Consider the following 19857-nt stretch of genomic DNA (forward strand, 5'->3'; position numbering starts at 1 on the left):
TTTTTGGTGGCTGCCCGCACAGGCGCTGGCTGGTTCCTGGATGGCTGCGGGGAAGCAGCACCCCACGGGTGCCAGATTGGGAAGCCCAGCGCTCCTCCAGCGGAAGGCTGCCTTTTAAAAACCCTCTCCCTAATGTACGTACACAGGGAACGGCAGAGTCAAAAATAAAGCTCTGAACATTTCACAACTCCTGCCGGTTCCCAGAGCCGCCGCCATCCCACGCGGCGCTGAGCGCGCGCTCGCGGCTTCCAAGTTTCGCGGCGAGCTTTGCAAGTGGGAAGCGAGCAGCCTCCCCCAGGCAAACCGCCGCCGCTCTCCTTGGCGCAGGCCACGCTAACAAATGCCATGGTTTTCGGGTGCAGTCCGCCAGGAAAGGAGGATTTTAAGCACAGCAGCAGCACTCAAAGCATCCCCGGTTTTGCTATTGGAGGGCTCGTCCGCGAAACGATGCTCAGGCAGGTTTTTTATCCCCTGCTCTAGGATGGATCCGGGTGCCTGCGGAGACGGCTGGGCGTCCCTGAGCAGCATCCTCAGGTTGGTGTTAAAAAGAGATGACACAACTCCCTCTTTACACAATATTCGCTTATCTCAACAGTCTCTGGGGGAAAAACAAAACAAAACTCCAGCGCTCCCGCTCGTCTCTTGACAGACTCTGATCCTCGCACTACAAACTCGACGTAGGCGACGATGCAGAGAGGATAAACCTCCAACCAAAATATGGTAATCTGGTTTTGAAGTCTCATAGAAGGAACAAACAGGAGTGAGTCAACAACAAGCCGCTCCGTAAAGTGAATCAATGGGAAGACAGCATATATTAACCCAGATCTGCTTAATTTCAAGAGTTTACTCCCCTTTCCTGAAATAGAGAGCTCAAGCAGGCAGCAGGCAGGGCAGGCGGAGGGGAACCTCGCAGAGGAAAGCCTTATTCCCCTGCTAAAGGGATCTCTGCCATTTCTTTTTATTTATTTATTTTTAATGCAAGCCTCCTTTCCCTTTCCTGCTGTTAGGGTCGTAACTATTTCCCAGGCAGGCAGTGTAATGCACTCAAAGGCTGCTCCGGCGCGGCACTAAGTGCCATCCCCTTTGACGGAAGGGCAGGAGGGAGGTTGCGATACCCTTAATGAGCTCTGAAGACCTCACTCATGTTCAAAGGAGGGATTTCCAGAGGCAAGACTAATGTAAAACGCATTAACACTAATGGGGGAACAGGGTGTGGGGAGGAAACTCCCAGCCCTTTGAGCCCCAGGAGGTTGTTTCGATGATGCGCGGTGTTTGCCGAGCCGTAAGATGCTCTTCGGTGCTGGGCTTACCTGCGGACCGGGACCCATGGGGCCCATCCCTCGTGGAGGATTCATCCTTTGCATGGGGCCGCCCATGTTAGGGTGCCCTGTTGGGAGGAAAGCAGGGGCGTTACACGGCACAGCAGCCACTTCGGGTCCCAAATTAACAGCTAACGAGAAATATCAATGTTCAAGCCTGCTCCGCTGGGTTTACCTTGCTGTCGCGTGGGATCCATCGAATTGGGCAGCAACGGCTGTGTACCGGGAACGGCGCCCGGGGGCTGTGAAAACAAGGGGAGGAAGATTAAAGAAAATAGTGATTGCTAAAATGCAGCCTACAGAGAGAGATTTGGGTCAAGGCTTTAGGCTTTCAGGGGGCTCCTCGGTGTGCTCCCTGGGATGCACCCCCCCTCCTGCCGCAGCACGACTGGCGGCTGCCCGAGCATCCCGCATCCCGCTGCATCCCACTGCATCCTGAATCCCGGGCATCTTCCTACAGCCTCCGGGCGTTTGCCTCCTCTTTCCTTTCGCAGACACCCTCTAAAAACCAAACGAGGAGCCAGCGTTTCCTCCTCTCCCCGCAGGCTGTGTGCCGTCCAGCTGCCGAGTTTTAGGGGAGCCGGGGAAAGCCCGGGCTGCACGGGGCAGAGGCGTCAAAGCCGGCAGGGAAAGGAGACGGGCAGTGCGGCTCCCCGGTTTTTACACAGCACCAGGGCCAAACCATACAGGTTACAGCGATTCATCGGCTGCCGACGGGGAGATGCTCCATTTGCAGCAGACCAGCGTTTGGACCCGTCCCCACGCAGGCAGGAGGGGAAGGCGGATGCTCCCCCCTCCCCAAACCCAGCTCTGCTCAGGACATGAGGCTATTTAAAGTTCAAAGGCTGCTCCGAACAGATAAAGGGGGAGAAAAACAGATAAAGGGGGAGAAAAACGCAGATACCATCTGCCTGGGGGAAGCAAACTGTAAACAGTTTTGCTACAGCGCTGCCTTTTATCTGAATACCGACACAGACAGATCCCACCGCTGGAGCACAGCGTAGGCACCAGGTGCGCACAGCCGCGCCGAGGCAGAATCTGCCCAATCCCAATTTTTTTGCAGCTTGGAAGCTGGCAGCAGGAGGAAGATAAACCAGGGGGGTTGCAGTGATGGATATTTACACTTCTGCTGCCTGACCTTCCTGCCTGCCTATTTACTCCTCTTGTCCCTCTGGATGCGACCAGAACCTCGCCGAGCTCTGAGTAGGTACAAAACCTGTGTTTTATATGTGGTGTTTGGGGGGAAAAAAATTAAATCTTTCTAATTAACTTTAGCCTGGATGCTCGACCCCACTGCAGGAGCAGCCACCCCAAACGGGTCCCCTGCCTCTCCTGCCTGCCCCAGCTCAACGTGCTCACCTCCAGCGGCACTGGGGACCAGCCTGGGGTCCATTAAAACTGCCCTGTGAGAAGCTGCCGTTGATCAATACCTCGCTAAACCCGCCACCGGTGCTCGGGGCGGGAGGCTCTTCCAGCCCAGCTGGGCTTGGGGGTCCTACATCAGCCCCCCTTGAGTTTTTCTCAGCTACATCTCAGCTGTCTCTCCATCGTTTTGCAAGTTCCAGCGGTTCAGGTCTCGAATCCAGCAAGCACAGACACGAAGCAAGCTGCTACATCCTATTTCCTGACTATTCCGCTCTTTCTGCCAATGAGAGCTATATAAAAATAATGTTGTTAGCCAAAAAACAAGCTCCCAAGACAATTTGTGCAGAGTCACCTTTGCTACTCAACGGAATTACAGGTTTCCTTTCATTTCTCCTTAATGACAAGTGACCTCTGGTGCGGTCATTACCCTACGGATCCGCACGGCATCGTCGGGAACGAGATGAATTCCTCGACCAAAGGCCACGCGTCCAGGCACGCGTGGGGTGGAAGCCTCCGTCCGTAAGGCCAGAAACAAACTGCCCTTGTTTAAGCTGGGATAAGAGGATAAACCCAACCCAAAAAATTCAGCAGTGGCCTGCCCTGCTTGACCCCGCCGCTGATCTAAGCGCTCGGTCAACCCAGCAGCAGGATTATCTCCATCCCTTTAATTTTCTGCGATTGCAGGGAAAATCCAGCCGGGCAGCGAGCCTGGGGCATGGCACGGCCGCGCTGAAACCACCACAAATAAAAAAAATAAACAGCAGCACATGCCCCACCGCCGCTTACACCCTGGGTATGCCCGAACCTCAAAAAAAAATAATTAAAATAAAACGGTTAGGTAACACTTGATGCTCCAGCACCGAGAAAACGGAGGATGCCCGAGGGAGGCGATGCCTCCCATCCAAACCCAAGGAGCACCTGCAGGACACCTGGCCCTTGTCCCCCCTTCCCAAATAAAAGCCATCCCCAGGAAACCCGCCGGCACGGAGCCCGGGAGCGCAGTACCTGGTTGCCCATCCTGATGGGGGGCCGGGGACCTCCGGCGTAGCGCGGCGACATGAACGGCTGCGGGGACACAAAAGGGAGGTCAGGGCCGAGCTGCGGGGAGGCAGCACGCTCCCCACGCACGCCGGTTAGACTGTACACACTGTTTTTGGCTTTTTTTTTTTTCTGGAGACATCCTTTTTAAAAAAGTTAAGTTGCAAAATAAAAAAAAAAAAAAAAGAAAAAGGTGTCCGGAGTCCGTTTTTTAAACATTTTCTCTGTAGGTTTATTGTTTGAGAGCGTTTGACATCGGCAATACTAGGTGAGGCTGTTAAAATTAGTGCATGGGAAACCCTGAGTGTTAGATACTGTTCAAGTTTAAATATATAGAGATATATTAAAAAAAGTGGCAAATAAGCACATACAGACACGCACACACAAAAAAACCCCCAGTGCTAAGTACTGAAAAAAAAAAGAAGAAAGACTTAAAGTAACTTTTTTTTACAACTGCTGCTACTAACAGAAGCTTAAAAACCCACACCAAGTTAAATTTCTCAGGCTACCTTGGGAAGGTAAAAGTCTGATACCCACGATTGACTTCTCAGTCCATTGACAACTGCACATCCAAAAAAAAAAAAAAAAAAAAAAGAAAAAAAATGGGAAAAAAACCAATACTTCGCTTCGGAGCTGGGGTGCCCGGGGGGATGCTCCCCGGGGGAGCGGGTACCCGCTGCCCAGCATGCTTATAGAGGGGAAAAAAAAAAAAAAGCAAATCGAGCGCACGTCGCGGTTCACAGCCCTACCCATCGCTAGTGTCTTTACCTGACTGTGGGGTCCCATCATGCTGTTAGGGTTGTGGGGTGGAGGCTGTGCGTGTGGCGAGGGCTGTGACCCAGGCGGTCCCTGTGAGGTCAGACAGTAGAAGGAGGTTATAGATTAGCACATGAAAGCGCAGAAAGAGCTAAAAAAAGGATTGACGGGTGGACCTGTTTTGTCGGGGAGTCAGTTCTCCCGTTTTTCATTTTTTTTTTTCCTTTTTGTTTTTTCTCCTCTTTTTAATTGAGTTTCTATTCATTTGCAGCTGAACAATGAATAATGATATATGCAAAAAAAAAAAAAAAATTAAAAATCAGAACATCTGTCAAAATACAGCAGCCACATTGACGGTAAACGGTCCGGTAGTTCAACCAAGTCTGCAATGATAAACACACAGGGAAACACTTTGCAAGGGCGTGCAACGAGAAAGAAAAAATATGCAGGAGAGGACCAGAGAGGTTGGGGGGAATACAAAAAACACCCCCAAACCAAAAAAAATATCGTTTTCTCCTCTCTCATCCCAAAGGTTGGAGACACCTCTGGGTTTGCTTTTTTTTGACCGTGGTTCAGTGGAGGAGCTGGAGCGAGCGCAGAGGACGAGGAGCACGTCCCAGCTCGCGCCTGGGCAGCGTTTGGCCGGCACAAGCGGGGCTGCATCGCCAGCCAGTACGGAAGCAACATCATTCCTCGAGGTGGATTCCCTACGGATGCGAGTAAAATGGCTTGCGAGCAAAGAAAGGATGTCTAGGGGAAAAAAGGAGAGATTAGTCGGTGCAGGTTTAAGGCTGCAATGCAGCAGCCACTGACATTTTGGGCTTGAACGCCCACTTATTTTTTTTTTAATTTCCCTTAAAAGCACGAAATGAAAATTTGCTTGGAAAAACCTCAAGCTCAGTGCAAGAATACACCGGTGCGTGTTAACGTAAGGTAAAAAAAAAAAGTATTTTTTGAGTCAAAGGAGGTGTAACCCGTAGAGAAAGCAAACGAGCTTTGTCAGTAGGTGATGGGAAGCGATGGCAGGCTCCAGGACCGGCGCCGGAGCAGATGTTCTCTACCTGCCTCGTTACTAATTTCAACAAGTGTTCGCCTTCTAGCTGCTGCCAGCAATGGCATGGTTTGTTACCATGAGCAATTTTCTTAATTAACAGACATTAATTAGCCATTTAGCAATTTTGCAAGCATTTGTTTAGCAGCTTTCCTAAACATGAATACCACTGTGATAATGGTACTGATTAGAGGGTCCCCTAATTAACAGTACAGGGAAGGAAAATTGAAATCACATAAATTAAAAAGGGAGGGGAAGTTAATGAAGGCAGGACATATTTGCACCTGCAAATCTTTTGTACAGCGGAAACTTGAGTGCAATGTAAATAAAGTAAGAGGGTGGGTTTTTTTTTTTTCCTTTTTTTTTTTTATTTGAACGGTTCGGCGGCGAGATGGAGCCAAGCGGATTTAAACCAACAGCCTCCTGCCAGCCTCCCGGCTCCAGCCGCTGCGCCCGGGGAATCAAGTCCCACCATTTACACCACCATTTATTCTCCAGGAGCCGAAGGCACCCAGCCCCTGCCCCTCCTGCCCGGCGAACCTCGTCTGGAAGAGGTCACAGCACCTCAGGACAACCCTCCCGGTGCCAACACAACTGCCTTCTCCATCCACGTCCCACCAGAGCGGAGAAGACAAACCTCTGTGGTCCAACTGTAGCATCAACCTCCTCTAGAAGTCCTCTCCACACATGAAACTTGACTGGCTTTTGCTTCTGAGGTGGCTAACTCACTCTGTCCGAATGCAAACCGCACCAGGGCAGCAGCCACCTCCCCGCCCGGGTTCACGGGGGACAGCACCCCCCAATGAGGTCTGGCCACCACCAAAGCCCTTCCTACACACCACAGCTGCAGGATTTGGGGTAGGGAAGACTGGCAGAGGTGAAGGGGTGATGAAACCAAGCGGAAGGGCAAACCCAGGACTCGCAGTGGCCAACCCTCAAGTCCCATCAACGCAAGAGTCAACAGGTCCTCCACGACGCCTGCCTTGCTGCGCTGCGAGGAGGAGGTCTGGTTATCCAGGTACTGACCGGACAGGCATGCGGACCCCTCCCTGACGTTATTAAACCCCTGATCAAACCTCTGACGTCCTCTCTCTCGTACGCCCCGGCATGTGAGGGTGTGGGGTTACCAGGTACCGAATGCACGGGGGACACGGCCACCTACACGCATCGCGTCTGGGCCCGGAGGTGATGCTTTGGGTCTGCATTTAGAGCCTCAGCGCAAGCAGCGTTTGGTTATTGTAAAAAAAGCGTCTATAAGACAGGGCAGCATTTTCAGCAGAGAAAAATCCCCCCCGGCAATCAGATCCAGAGAACATCAGTTGTTTGTGCTCTGAGTGCATCCTCCGGAGCGTGGTCCTGCCCCACCGCCCCAAGGCTGCTCCCCGGAATGCTCCAGGCTCCGGTGCCGCTGCATCCTTGCCATTGCATTATCCCAAGTGGTACTGCTCCCAGCAGAGACTTCTGGATAACGTGACTGCAGACGCCCAGCTCCTGCAAACGTCTTGGCAGGCAGAGAGGAGCCGAAAGGGGCTTTTTTTCTTTTTTTTCTCTCCTTTTCTTGCTTTTTCAAAACAGCAATGAGCAGCAGCATCCGAAACACTCGCTCCGGGCTGCAACCGCCGCGGCCCCCTCCCGCGCCCCCACGGCATGGCTGCTCTGCTCCGTCAGAAACGCAGACCCTCTGGATATTATTATCTCCATAAATATTTGCAGATGTTTCAGGGCTGGGACCTGCCTTCGGCCGGGAACGCCGGCCGGATCGGTTGCTTTTTCGCACGGGTTTCCCTCGCTGCAGAAGAAGCGGCAGATGATCCCGATGGATCACGGCGGTTGAGACAAGTGTTTTGCAGAGATTACACGTGGGTTCCAACCAACAGAACAACCCTTTTTTCTTAAAAAATGTGTATTTAGCAGTTATTAACTAGTGCTGTTACAAGAGGAGGCTGAACGCACGCATCGTCCTCCTTCCTCCCCACCACCTCCCTCCAGATCCCAAATGCCCAAGCGCTGCATCCCCGCAGCAGAGCTCCATCCGACACGCTGTGCCGGACCTGCTCTGCAGTTAATTCACTCTCATCTCAAGACCAGCACTCTCCCCAACCACAGAAACCCCATCATCTCTCAAGTTCTCTTTTTTTTTCTTTCTTTTTTTTTTTTTTTTGCTATTTTTTTTTCCAAACTGGATGCCTTTCACAGGGGGTTACTCTTCACCTTCCTGTAGCTGCCTCAAAAAAACACCCAACAACCAACCCCAAACAGCTAAAATGGCATTAGAGGAAACGGTTTCCGACAGCTCTCGGTGCCCCAGCCTCCTCTCTGCTTCATTTTTTTCTCCCCTCTACACTACGAGGACTTTAAAAGCCCAACCTGGCCTGTCAGACGACCAAAGTTTGCTGCTGCTGCTGCTTTCTAAGGGGAGTTTCCAGGCGATCAGGTTATTTCCACTCCATCTTTCACGAGCTCGACTCCTCAAACTTCTTGTAAAATATTAAAGATGGAAAATGGCACAAGCGATCATAGCTCTGCGTGTGTCAATTTATGTTTCCAGCGTAATTCACCACAAATGGATCATGGTTTATAGGCTACATACTTTCAGCTAATGGGGGAGTTTTTCTATTTAAAAACATTTTCAAGCACCTCTGGGGGTGGCAGAACAATACAGGATGGTACGAGAAGGCAAAGCATCGCTGCCACGAGACACCGACAGTTTAGAGTTAGCATAGGAAGGCATCTTGTGTTTTAAAATACCTGCCCCTGCCTACTGGTTTAGACATCAGAAAATACTAAAATAAATTAGATGGAGATTAATTAAAGACGTGCCTGGGTTTATTGGATAGGAGCTTCATTCCTACCGAAGGAGAGGGAAGTTTTGCAAGTCGTCAACAAAAAAATAAGATATCCCTGAAGGAGCCTATAGGAGAGATGCTCCATGTGCCCTCGAGAGGAGGACCACAGTCGCCTTCCAGTGCGTGGTGCTGGGTGAAGACCCAACCGCACCTTCCCAAGAGAGGGCAAGGCAAGGCAAGGCAAGGCAAGGCAAGACAAGGCAGGGCAAGGCAAGGCAAGGCAAGGCAAGGCAAGGCAGGGCAAGGCAGGGCAAGGCAAGGCAGGGCAAGGCAAGGCAAGGCAAGGCAAGGCAAGGCAAGGCAGGCCAAGTTCCCCTGCAGACGGCGGAAGGCAGCCGTGGGCAGAAGCTCTGCCTCGCCTGCAGCTGGGGCTCCCAACTGCAGAAGCCTGGTTTTAAGGAATATGTTAAACACAAGCTCTTCAGGAAACAAACCCGTGTCAGCCGGAGCCAAGAACAGTCACCTCCATCTGGCTGGAGCACCCGAGAGAAAGTTGACTGCAAATCCCACCATATGCTCCAGACGCTCGGTACAAAAGCCTCGGGCATCCTACTAAACTTCCAGAAAAAAAAAACTTTCTCCGATGCTTGTTTTTCCTTTCCTCCAGCTCGTAAGCCACCTTCCTTCAAACCCTGCCTGGTGCAAGGCAGGCACCGAGCTCTGCCCCAGGATTTTGGGAAGGACAGCCTGGTTTTGTGGCTCTCGTGCCACCTCGCTGGAGCTGGCTTACCATAGCTGGTGGCACCTGCGGAGCGGTGGCAAATCCCACCGAGACGTCAGGAAAGCCGAGCAGGGGGAAAATGGTGGCATCCAAGGAGGGAGCAGGACAACATGGACACTGTCCTATTACCACTGGCTTTACCATCCTCAGTCCCGTGGGAAACCTCACCCAAAGAGCTGTGCCCCAGGTTGCGGGGAGAAGAGGCGGGGAGGGCAGGGGATGTAGGGGGGAGCCCCCCAGGCTCCGGAGCCCCCCGTCCTCCCCGGCTCCCGAGGTCTCTCTGCATTAGGGGGCAGTGTGGGAACACAGAGCAGCCGGCGCTTTGTTTTGGTGCATCTCGGCGCCGAGCCGCTGATGCATAGCTAACGCAGCCACCGACATTGATTTATGGTCAACTTTCCATTTCATCAGCGTGCGGGGTACGGGGCGGCGCGGGGAGTTTGCACGGGGGAGAGGAGGCATGGCCGTGGCAGGGGGCTCAGACTGCATCCCCCCCTGTTTATTTAGTGGTAGGAAGGTGTGGTATTAATTGCTTTCAATTTTTAATTTTCCTTTCCACATTTCCCTGGCACCCCCTTGCCCCTCCTTTGAGGGAGCTGCACCCCGGCATCAATCCAGCTTTCAAAACAAAAGCAGGAACGCCTCCGATGACCTTTCGGAGGATGAGCAGAGGGTTTGTTTGCTCATCTCAAAGGGACAAAGAGAGAGATTTAAATGAAAGCATCTACCCACGCTGGCAGTCAACCGGGCCACCTTTTGTCCGGAGCGCAGCCCGATGCCGTGCTGCCGGCTGGCACCACGCAACGCCCCGGCAACCCAAGGGCGCCCAGGGCCTCTCCTTTCCCATCATTTTGGGAAGGTTTTGGGAGACTCTGCAGGCTGCATTTGCCTTGGCCCCCAGCCCGAAGGTCACTGCGGAGCCCCAGCACGAGGAAGGGACTCTCCCTGTAAGAGGGCAGCTGTGGACAGGCGCTGCAGCCTGAGCTCTTCCTCTCTTCTCCCCTTCCCGGCGCGACACTTCTCCACGCTCGCCCCCGTGGGTTTTTGGGCCACTAGCTCCCAGGAATGGTCCGTATCGTTTTTTCACTTTGCCAAACAGCGGCACACATCTGAATGCGCAGGGCTGGGGGGCGGGTCAGGCACCCCCAGGGCGGCAGCATGGCGTTTCTGCAACCTGAGCTTTGCTGGCGACTCCCTTCTCAGCTCCTGGCGTGATGCCCCACCACGCCAGGATAGGATCAGGCCCTCTAAAACCTTTCAAAAACCCATGCCTGCTATCCTCAGGGATATCCCTGCAGGTCCCTGGTGCCTGCAGTATGGTGCAGAAGAGCGAGATGCTGAAACCCCCGAGCCCTCTCCATCCTCCGGTCTCCTGGCACAGGGAAGGCACTGGCTGGGTGGTACCACCAGGAACCTCACCCACTCCCACAGCTGGCACACCAAGGGTCAGGGAGAAGTCCTTTGCATCTCCTGTGGCCTTTTTGGTTTTGTCCTCTTAAGCTCAGCACTTTAATTTCCTACAGACATAAGAAATTACCTCCAAGCTGCGACCAGCTCGCCACCCAGCCGCCAGCCCACCTCTGCAAGAGCTGGTCTCCAGCACCTCCTGAAGCTGGAATGAGCTCCAGCACCGGCAATAAATCAGACGGGCTTTCAGGGGAGGGGATGTTCAGACTGTGTTAAAAGGTGGGATTTTTCTTCTCCCCTCCTCCTCTCCATCCCCAGGGCTGGGAGGAGAAACCAGATGTTGGAGGGCTTTCAGGAAAGGCAGGCTCTTGAGATGTCACATGTGAGCCATGTGCATCGCATCCGTCCTCTCTTCCCTCCGGCAGCGCTGGGGACAGGCAGCAACCCTGTGCATGACACCTGCACGGGTGCCATTACCCCTACTGGGTTTTCAGGACAACCCCCCCCTCCAAAGGTCCTAAGAAAGCAGGGCTGCTTGGAGCCCCCCTTCCCCAGCGGCTCCTGGTCCGGCCGCGCGAGAGTTTGGGAGCTGGGATGGGTCGTTTGCTCCTGAATTGGACCCTCAGCGCAAAAATGCTACAGGAGGGCAGAAAGGAAAGCAGGGGGGAGAGCTTGGAGGCTGTCAACGGGAAGAGTCGAGACGGGAGCATGCACAGCACGTCTGGGAAGACGTGATTCCTCTTCCTCACCTTCCCCTCTCGGGGAAAGCCAACCCATACTCTTGAAGCCTTGCCCTAACTTCGTGCCAGTTTTGCAGCCCTCGCAGCTCTGTGTGAAAAAGAAGCCCGAAAGGACAGTCATCATCAGGACTTTTGGAGACACGTTTGTTGGAAGCAGCAGCTTGGCACTGGAATTGCTGGCAGCAGCTATGACCTGTGAGATAGCATCTCTGCTGTTGGCTTCACCCCGTGCCGCCGAGTGCTGCTACAAGATTCGCCTGTTTTAGGGTTCCCGATCAATATCGGATATTCTTACTTTGTCAGAAGCATGTTCAGGAAATGGGATCTCTCTAAAAAAACAAGGACAGGACCCTCCTTCCCCCTTCTCATACACACGCAGACGGCGATATCAGGCTCAGATATCGCCACAATAAATCACAAGCGCCTTATCGAGTCCGCCTGTCTACTGCCCGAGAAGTTCTCCCGTGTACAAATCACAAGCCCAGATAAAAAAAAAAAAAAAAACTGCTTGCCAAAACAAATATTCCTTTCAACTCTTATCCCATTTGTTACACGAGCAAGTGTTTCTTCCTCAAGAAGGAAGATTTTAATGCACCGAGAGCTTATGCCGCTGCAAACCGCTGCGGCTCACGCCGTGCAAAGATATTCCAGAGAAACTCAAAAAAGCCCCCACGGTTCAAGTTCTGAAAACTCCTTTTCTGTGTGCTTGTCGAGATCCTTTCCATCAGCGTCACTCCAAACATACGTTTCCCCCTCCTCGGTCGGAGCTAGGGGTGGGAGAAGGAAGGAGCGAGGAGACTTTGGGGACTTTGCAAGGTATTTGCTTACAAGGTGCCTCCACAGCATTCGGGGAGTTGGCTGGAGCCCGCTCCTGCCTGCAGCCGCAGCCAGCATTTGTTAATGCTTTCAGTGATTGCATTTGGAAAAAATCAAGCGGTTAACCAGAGGGGGAGGAAAAGTTTCAGGAATCAAAATCCAGAATGTTTTCAATTATGCACGTCTGTTAGGACCGGAGAACAAATACAATCTCAACCCAAACACAAACCAAGCAGCTTTGGAAAAAACCATCGGTTGTAAATACACAGTAACCTCTTCGAGGAAGAAAGAAATTCGCTTTAAGGCCACAAAAAATAGAAAGCAAACGTGGAAGAACAGCAGAACAGGAGTTATTCCTAGACAGGTCAGCTACGCAAGCATGCTGCTTCCCTAGCATCCCCTTGGAAAAAAAACCACAGGCACGACAGCGCTGACACCCAGAGCGTAAGCGAACACGTGCGCGGTGTGGAGGCGAGCGTCGGGAGGAGCGGCAGCCTACCTGGAAGAAACCGGGCGGGATGGGGCCCCCGGGCATCCCATCGTTCGGGGGAATGTTTCCAAGCACGGGACTCGGGGCAGCAGCTGCGCTCTGTGGGGAACAAAACCAGGACAAACACAGTGGGTTTGAATCGGAGTTAAGAAAAAAACACATTTAAAAAATGAGTCAATGAGCCTGTTGCCTCCAGAGCCCCGAGCATCGCTCCCCGTGCCCCGAGCATCTTCCCCCCACGGGTGAACGAGCGGAGGACGCTCGGAGCCGGAGGGGCACCGGCCTCTGCAATTCACCCACGGAGAAGATGGCTGCACAAAAACCAGGGATAATTCTGGGGCTTACTTATTCATTTACCCAGGCATTTAGTCTCGTTAATCCACCGAGGAGCCTCATCCAACACGTCACTTCAGGCAGAAGCTGTTTTAAGGCTTTTTAAATGCTTCCCTTACCCCACCTCCCCCCGCATGCTCGCCGGTTCAGTTCTGTCCTCCGAAAAAGATGCCCCCCCGACCTCACCAGCACGCCAAGGTTTTATTACGAATTTCCAAATTCATCACACCCGATCTGTGGGGTCGCGCTCCGCCTCGTGCCTCCCCAGGATGAGCCACCCAAGTGGCTCCAGCCCCAAAAAGGAGGGACGGGGGCGGACATGGGGTACCCGGACACGCCGCTCGCTGCCGCTCAGCATCTCTATTCGTATTTACTTCCACTCTGTGATGGACACTGATGGATAAAAGACGTTTTTCTGGTGCAAGGAGCAGCGCTGGCAGTGCTGAGGGAAGGGTGGCGTGCACCAAACCGCCCTGGAAAAGCAGCGACGTGATGGGAGGGCTCCTACCCAGAAGGAAAATGGTAAGAAAAAGATCTTTCCCCAAAGACCCCCGCTGACACACATCCCTGCTGGGTTAGGAGCGATACCTGTGCCGTTGACGTGCGCTCTCGTTTACCCATCACCAAAGGAACCCCCATTCCCAGGGCAGTTACAAGGCAGCTTCAGTGATACTAACTGGGTTTGGACCACTGAACTGCTCTCTCCGTGAATTTTTGCGATGGACTTACCCACCTAACACCATGTGGCAGGGCCGAGGAAAATCGTCTACCACGAAAAAAAAACGGTGGAAAAATTTTCCACCAAGGAAATCCCATGAGCAGATGGGGTACACGTGAGCCTGCTCAGGCTTGGTTTTACCCCAAAGCCTGGAGCACCCCAACCCCACCAAACCCCCCCTCCCGACAGCAGCCGAGCCAGCCCCGGCTCTGACTGCATCCGACGCAGTGACAACTGCAAGACGCGTGCAGAGGGGGGAAGCCAGGGTGCCAGGACTTGGGCAGCCCGGAAAATTAAGGATTATTTCTAAGGAGTAAGGATTGCCAAGATGGGACCCCAATGCCTGGTTGGAAATCTCGCTATTCCGGACCAGAAAGCCCTGCAGAAGCAGGAGCGCATCGGGCTAACTGCTGCACTGTGCCTTCCCAGGGGCCATCCCTCGTGCCCCGCTCCGAGGAGCCGGCGTGCAGGATACGGATGAAGGCCAGGACCACGCCAGTCCAGTGGCTGCTTTTCCCACCCCAGCATCTCAGAGCTGCAAGCGCCGCAGACGACAGCGCAAGCTGATTCCCCAAAAAGAGACCCCCTTTGCGAAATAACTGGGGTCCCCCTGCGGCTACGGGGTCCTGCGCCCCCGGGCACAGCCCACACCGCGCTCCCCCCGCGCCCCGGAACGAGGCATCCCGAGCAGCCTTCCCCACACGAACAGCAAAGGCCAGATCTGAGTGTTTTTACAGTTAATAAAAAAAAGTCCTGGCAGGAAAAATAAGCCTGCCCGTTCCAGGCTCTTTTTATACATCAGACGGCAGCAAAAATAGATGGGAGAGGGAGTGAATCCAGTTCTCCCCCTCCCTCCATCCCCCCAAGTGGGTCAGCTATAAAAGTAAAACCAAATCTTAATCCAAGGCCATGAACATATTGCAGTTTCTCTGCAAAGCAGATGACGGTTCTTAATGCAAAAATATATAAGACCGAGCCCCAAACTGCAGCGAGCCCATTTGGAATTTCCTTTATTAAACCCTCTATCACGCAAAACGCTTCTCTCCCAAGGCGGCGAGCGCTGCAATAAAGCTGCCAAGGTGATATTTTATGGTTTCAAGAGATTTCCAGCACACCATAATCCTTTGCTGGGGGAATCTCCCAAAGCGAAACAGATCCCGAAGCGGCGTGGAGTGAGGATGGACGTGTATTTGGGGATCGAGGGGGAAAGTACGCTGCCCTCCTCCTTCCCTCTGCAACAGGGAGTGGAGGGAGGAGGGCAAAGCAGCCAAAGAAAATCTTGAAGCAAATGCCCATTTTTCCACAAAACCGCAGAGTATTTTTCCGCGTTAAACACCCTGAAACCTCACCTATGCCTTCGCGGCGTAAACGGGGATTTAAAGTTCCTTGCACATGTGGCGCTTGGCAGAACTCGGTAATTAAAAACCCACAAGTGCCCTGAGCATATTGTAGGATGGGAGCCAAATTGGTCAGCCCTTGATGAATGATTTACAAGGCTGCGAAGTGACATTTTATTTCTTTTTTATTCCACTCCCCATCACCGCCGCTAAGGTAAACACGGAGGCACCTTTAGCCCCGCAGAAGCGATGAGAGCGCAGCTGCGGCCGCAGCGGCTCTGCAAAACCCTGGGGATGCACCGGAAAAGGAAGAAAAAGGGGAAAAAAAAGACAGTGGGAACCAATTTCCCAAATCCTAAGAGTGAGCACCCAAACCCCAATGGTGAGCACCCAAACCCCAAGGGCTTTCCAGCACCGATTTCCAGAAAACCAGGAATTTTTGCCCTCCCAGCTCCCCCCACCCAGCTTAATCTCACCGTTTTGGTGAAGAAACTCTTTCTAGGGACTCCGGGGATTTTGGCTGGAGTTTGCCTGCCAAGCCCCTTTCACCGGGTGACTATCTAAGCCCCTCCAAACCCCACCGGTGCAGGCACGGGCAAGGCAGAGGTGCCAAAGGGGCAGGCAGGAGACGGGCAGCGCCGGCACGGTGCAGGAGCACGAAGCCCACTGTGCCACCCCATCCAGCCGGTCCTAAACCGAAATCACGTCCAGCCAGACGAAGGTCCCCGTTGGCACGCGGCGCCCCAAATTTCCTTCCACCAAAGCACGCCGGGGACCGCTGCAGGAGATGAGCAAGGACAGCTCCGGCACCGCCAGCACGCCGGCTCGTTTGCCTTTTATTAGATGGTAAATTTGCTCCATGCTGGAAACAAAACGCAGCTCCTGGGGCACGCGTATATAGACATATACACAAACACACATACGTATATAATATTTTTCCCCCATGTTTGTTGGAGTTTTCCCCCTTTTTTGGTGGAAGCCAGCAGAGCGATGACAATCTGGATCACCGCGTTTCGCTTCCAAACCTAAGCTCTCAGTTAACACACCGGCTCGGTACACCAGCAGATGCCGTCTAAGCCTTTAAATCGCACACTAATTGCACTAATTGAGCTAACAGTCTCTGTTTCGTCTCCCTACCCTGAGTCAACCAGCGTCTTCTGGTACTGCTGTAGAGATCCAAGCTGTTGACTGTAGTGTTATTTTGTCAGCCATTAAACGATTCATCAGAGTCATTAATTGATTTATTACCGCTGCCTGCGAGTATAGCTTTGCAAATAAAGAAGGATGGAGGTCAGGAGGCAATGGAAATCGGACAAAACAGCACAGCCAGGAGCTGGGCACTTGAATTATCGGTAGGAGCCCACTGGCACAGGATCGCTGGCGTCAGGTTATGGGGGAAAAGCACGGGGGGGGGGGGGGGGGGGAAAGAAAAGATGTGTCATTTGGCTGCGTCGCCAAACCGGTTAGGTTTTTCAGCTCAAATCTATGTAGGATGTAAAAAGGCTATTAAAACCGTCTTGTTTTCTTAACCTAATCCTTAGGAAGAAACCAGGTTATTCCGCTGTATTAATTGCATTTAGGAGCGGCGGGAAAGCGGCACCGGCACGGCGGCACCGAGCAGCTCCCCGGCCCCCGGAGCACCCCGAGCTGCCCCGCGAGTGCGTCGCTCTCACCCGAATTTGCTTTCCCAGGCTGCTAAGCTGGGAACACAACTCACCTCCGCTCGTCCCACAGCCCTGGGAGGAGCTGGGGACCGACGCTTTTATTTATTTACTTTCTTTAATGCAGAGTTTGTGTCTTTGCTCGGCGTGAAGGTTCGGTGAGAGCAGAGCCCGGGGCGGGTGCGGCGAGCGGTTTCCTGCCCCCCGCCCCACGGCAGACTCGACCCGAGGGGAGCTGTGAGGCACCACCGAGGCCGAGAGGGTTTCGGGGACTGAGTTTAGAAACCAGAGCAGCCAGTGCAGAGCCAGTGGGCTGAAATCACTGCCAGCAACAGCACGCCGCTGCCCCCCAGCCCCAGGGTACCCCTGGTAATAAAAGGCGGCACCCAACAAGGGAAGGTTTGGGAAGCTGGGGAGCTTTCTGGATGCGCTGTCTGCACGGTGACCCTCGGGATGCTGCGTCGGGATTCCTCCTCCTCATCCCCATCGCTGGACAAGCCTGAGCCAAGAGCATCTGGAAGGTGGGCTAAGGCGCTGCACCCCGATGCATCCCATCCCGCAAGGCTCCCAGCGTTACAGCAAGAGGATACCCTGCGGGGTGGCAGGGCATCAGCCGAGCCCCAGCTTGCCACCCGCCCAAACCTGCCACGCTTCACCAACACAAGTGACGGTTTCTATTAACTATGAAAACCAGGTTCCCGTCGGCAGTATTCACTCTGCCATCAAACGCGAGCCGGTGTCCCCACCGCACGCTCCGGGCAAGCAGCTTCAGGTCGCCCAGGCAGCTGCGCAGCTCGCCCCAGCATCCCACGGCTGGCTTTCACCAAACACTTCTTTTTTAATAAAAGCAACCTCCAAACAGGGGTGCAAGGTGCTGGCAGGCAGCAGAGAGGATGCTCCCTTCGTGGGAAGCACCACCAGCCGCTCCGCCAGCCCCAGCCTCCATTAGCCCGGCAGTGAGATGGGGAGAGCAAAAATATCTTCATGGCACAGACCTAAAACCAAACTAAGGATGGCGGGACATTCTCTTTTTTGGCTCAAGATGTTTTTGCCCTTGCTCTCCTCTCCGGAAGAGCGGACCGGAGGATTCTGGCTGCATCTCACACCTCGCAGCCACAGCGGTAGCAGCACAAGGCACTTGAGGGCAGCTGCCTCTGGTACAAGCGTGCGGGGATGCTCGGGGCATGTTGATGACCTGGCATCTATCCATTGTCTTTGATTTTCTTTTTTTGCCTAGAGCACAGGCTTTGGCGCCTAAGGAAGAAATCAGCGTGCGGGTCAGCACTTAAGCAGGCTGCGTAAACAGGTAATACGGAATTTAATTGGACTCCAGTTAAGCCTTTTCATCTCGTTAAAGCTGCCTTCATCTTATACAGCCAGGTTTTAAATTTAATAATAGAACCCTCCCACACCTCGCAGTAACACGATTAACACCGGGGAGGACGGCACGCCAACCGCTTCCTCCGGACCGAGCCCTCAGATGCTCTCCTGCATCAGTCCCCTCCGCGGGTCGGTGGCAGCATCTGCGTTGCATCAACATGCAAATAAAACACCAGCCGGCCGCAGCCGACAGAGCACCATCGCCGGCCCGTGTGCTGGCGGCGGGCACCCACTGCAGCACCCGCTTCAAAAACACGGGGCTTGCAGAGCCTCTCGGGGGGGCTCAGGGTGGTTTTGGGGCACCCTGTGCGCCCCACCCGGGGTACACCGGAGACCATCCCGCTTGCTCTGGTGCAAGCCCCTTGGCTGGATGCTCCAGGAGACAAAACAAACCGGTTTTGGTTTATTTTAGTGTAAAAGAAGGTAAAAGGAGGCTGAGATGAAGCTTTGTGTATTGGCAAGAAGACGTTAAAAGAATAGATGAAACGGGCTTGCAGCAGTATCGCCATGCCGTCACCGCGCTCCCATGGGACACCAAGCTGTGCATACAAGTTCAGCTTAATTATACTTCTAGGATATCACAAGCTTTTTGTGCTTGTTTTAAATACATCACCCGTGAGCTGACCGGCACGGGAAGCCCCGGCACACAAATCACAGCATCACTTAGGTTGGAAAAGACCTTTAAGATCATCGAGTCCAACCAAAGCACCAGCGTACGTCCTGGCCAGGAACAGCCACGCTCGGCCACTTTTCCCCCTCCTTTAAAAAGAAACAATGCCCCAGCCCCGTATTTTCCCTGAGCTTTTAAAAACAAAAAAAAAAAGGCAAAACAGTTGAACGGTGTTTCAAGCTAATACGGGGCTTTCCCCCCGCCTTCCCCCTTGTAAAGGATAATCTGAGACAGCAGCTCCGGCCACGAAACAATAGGATTTTAATCTCTTAAGTCGGCGTCCCCCTTATCCCCGGGAAGGAAACCCCTTCAGTCATTTACAAGTTTGTAAATAAGGCTCTTGGTAGCATCTCGCGGACATCTGCTCCGCCAGCCCGACAGCGTTCCTGCTAACATTTACAAACATCCTTACGCAAACACCCAGCGCTCTCTGCTGAGCTGGCTTTCTCTAAATATATCCCAAGGAAATAACTTGGCAGGGCTGCAAAAATTTCACAGCAACCGAATTAAGGGGCGGGGGGGAAGGGAAGGGATAAGCAGGGGAGGTGTAAAACAGACTCAGTGCAATTAGGCTCGGTTTTGCACGCGCGTCTATACGGAAAGGTTTACAAAGGGGAACTTCTGGGAAGTTAAGCCAGCCTTGCTGGTGGTGCTTCCCCCGACTTAGGAAGGGCTTTGCAGAGGAGAGCGCTCCGGTGCGTCACACCTCACGGCTGGGTGCATGGGTGCACCCCATCCCTGGTATTTAGGGATGCTTTGCCATGGGCATCCCTGAGCCCCCCCATCCCCAGCTTGAAGCCAAGGTGAAGCCGGGGTCCCAGCTGGGCGCCAGCAGCGGGAGAGCTGCTGGCATCTTTCCCGGGACAAGACCCACGTCCAGCCCCCACCTTAAAAGCAGTGTACGAACCCTCCCCGCTGCCAAACAGCTCAAATGGATCTCGTGCAATTAGCAGCCTGGAAAATGCTGTAAATACACAGGTATTAATTACTATCAATTCTCCTCTAATAATTCTAGCAACAGACAGGCCAGGCTCTTTTCCAGCAATCAATACCATCCATTTCAGGGTCCACCTGCCAAAAAAGTTATATAAAATAATTATATAAAATTTTCATTAGATAATGCGATTGCTTAGGACTATTAATCTACCGCTCATCTATCAGCACGGGATGCTCGGCTCTACCGAGGGCCGCCCGGCCACCGCCGACGTG

At 53.3% G+C, this 19857-nt stretch overlaps 1 protein-coding gene across 31 annotated transcripts in view; it reads right to left on the minus strand.

Moving 5' to 3' along the window:
• The window catches only part of SSBP3 (single stranded DNA binding protein 3), a 53553-nt gene that overhangs the window by 4865 nt on the left and 28831 nt on the right, over window positions 1-19857 (minus strand). For 15 of the 31 annotated variants that reach the window (XM_059821895.1, XM_059821910.1, XM_059821911.1 and 12 more), the window contains 4 exons: window positions 12559-12648; window positions 3690-3749; window positions 1495-1561; window positions 1311-1387 (listed from right to left, as the gene is read on the minus strand). In XM_059821895.1, coding sequence (XP_059677878.1) covers window positions 1311-1387; window positions 1495-1561; window positions 3690-3749; window positions 12559-12648 — 294 coding nt within the window. Of the gene's footprint in view, window positions 1-1310; window positions 1388-1494; window positions 1562-3689; window positions 3750-4490; window positions 4572-12558; window positions 12649-19857 lie in introns of all 31 variants that reach the window. The other 16 variants (XM_059821918.1, XM_059821917.1, XM_059821916.1 and 13 more) reach the window with 7 other exon arrangements.

The sequence above is a fragment of the Gavia stellata genome, chromosome 10, assembly GCF_030936135.1.
Source record: "Gavia stellata isolate bGavSte3 chromosome 10, bGavSte3.hap2, whole genome shotgun sequence".
In the NCBI taxonomy this organism is placed as follows: Eukaryota; Metazoa; Chordata; class Aves; order Gaviiformes; family Gaviidae; genus Gavia; species Gavia stellata.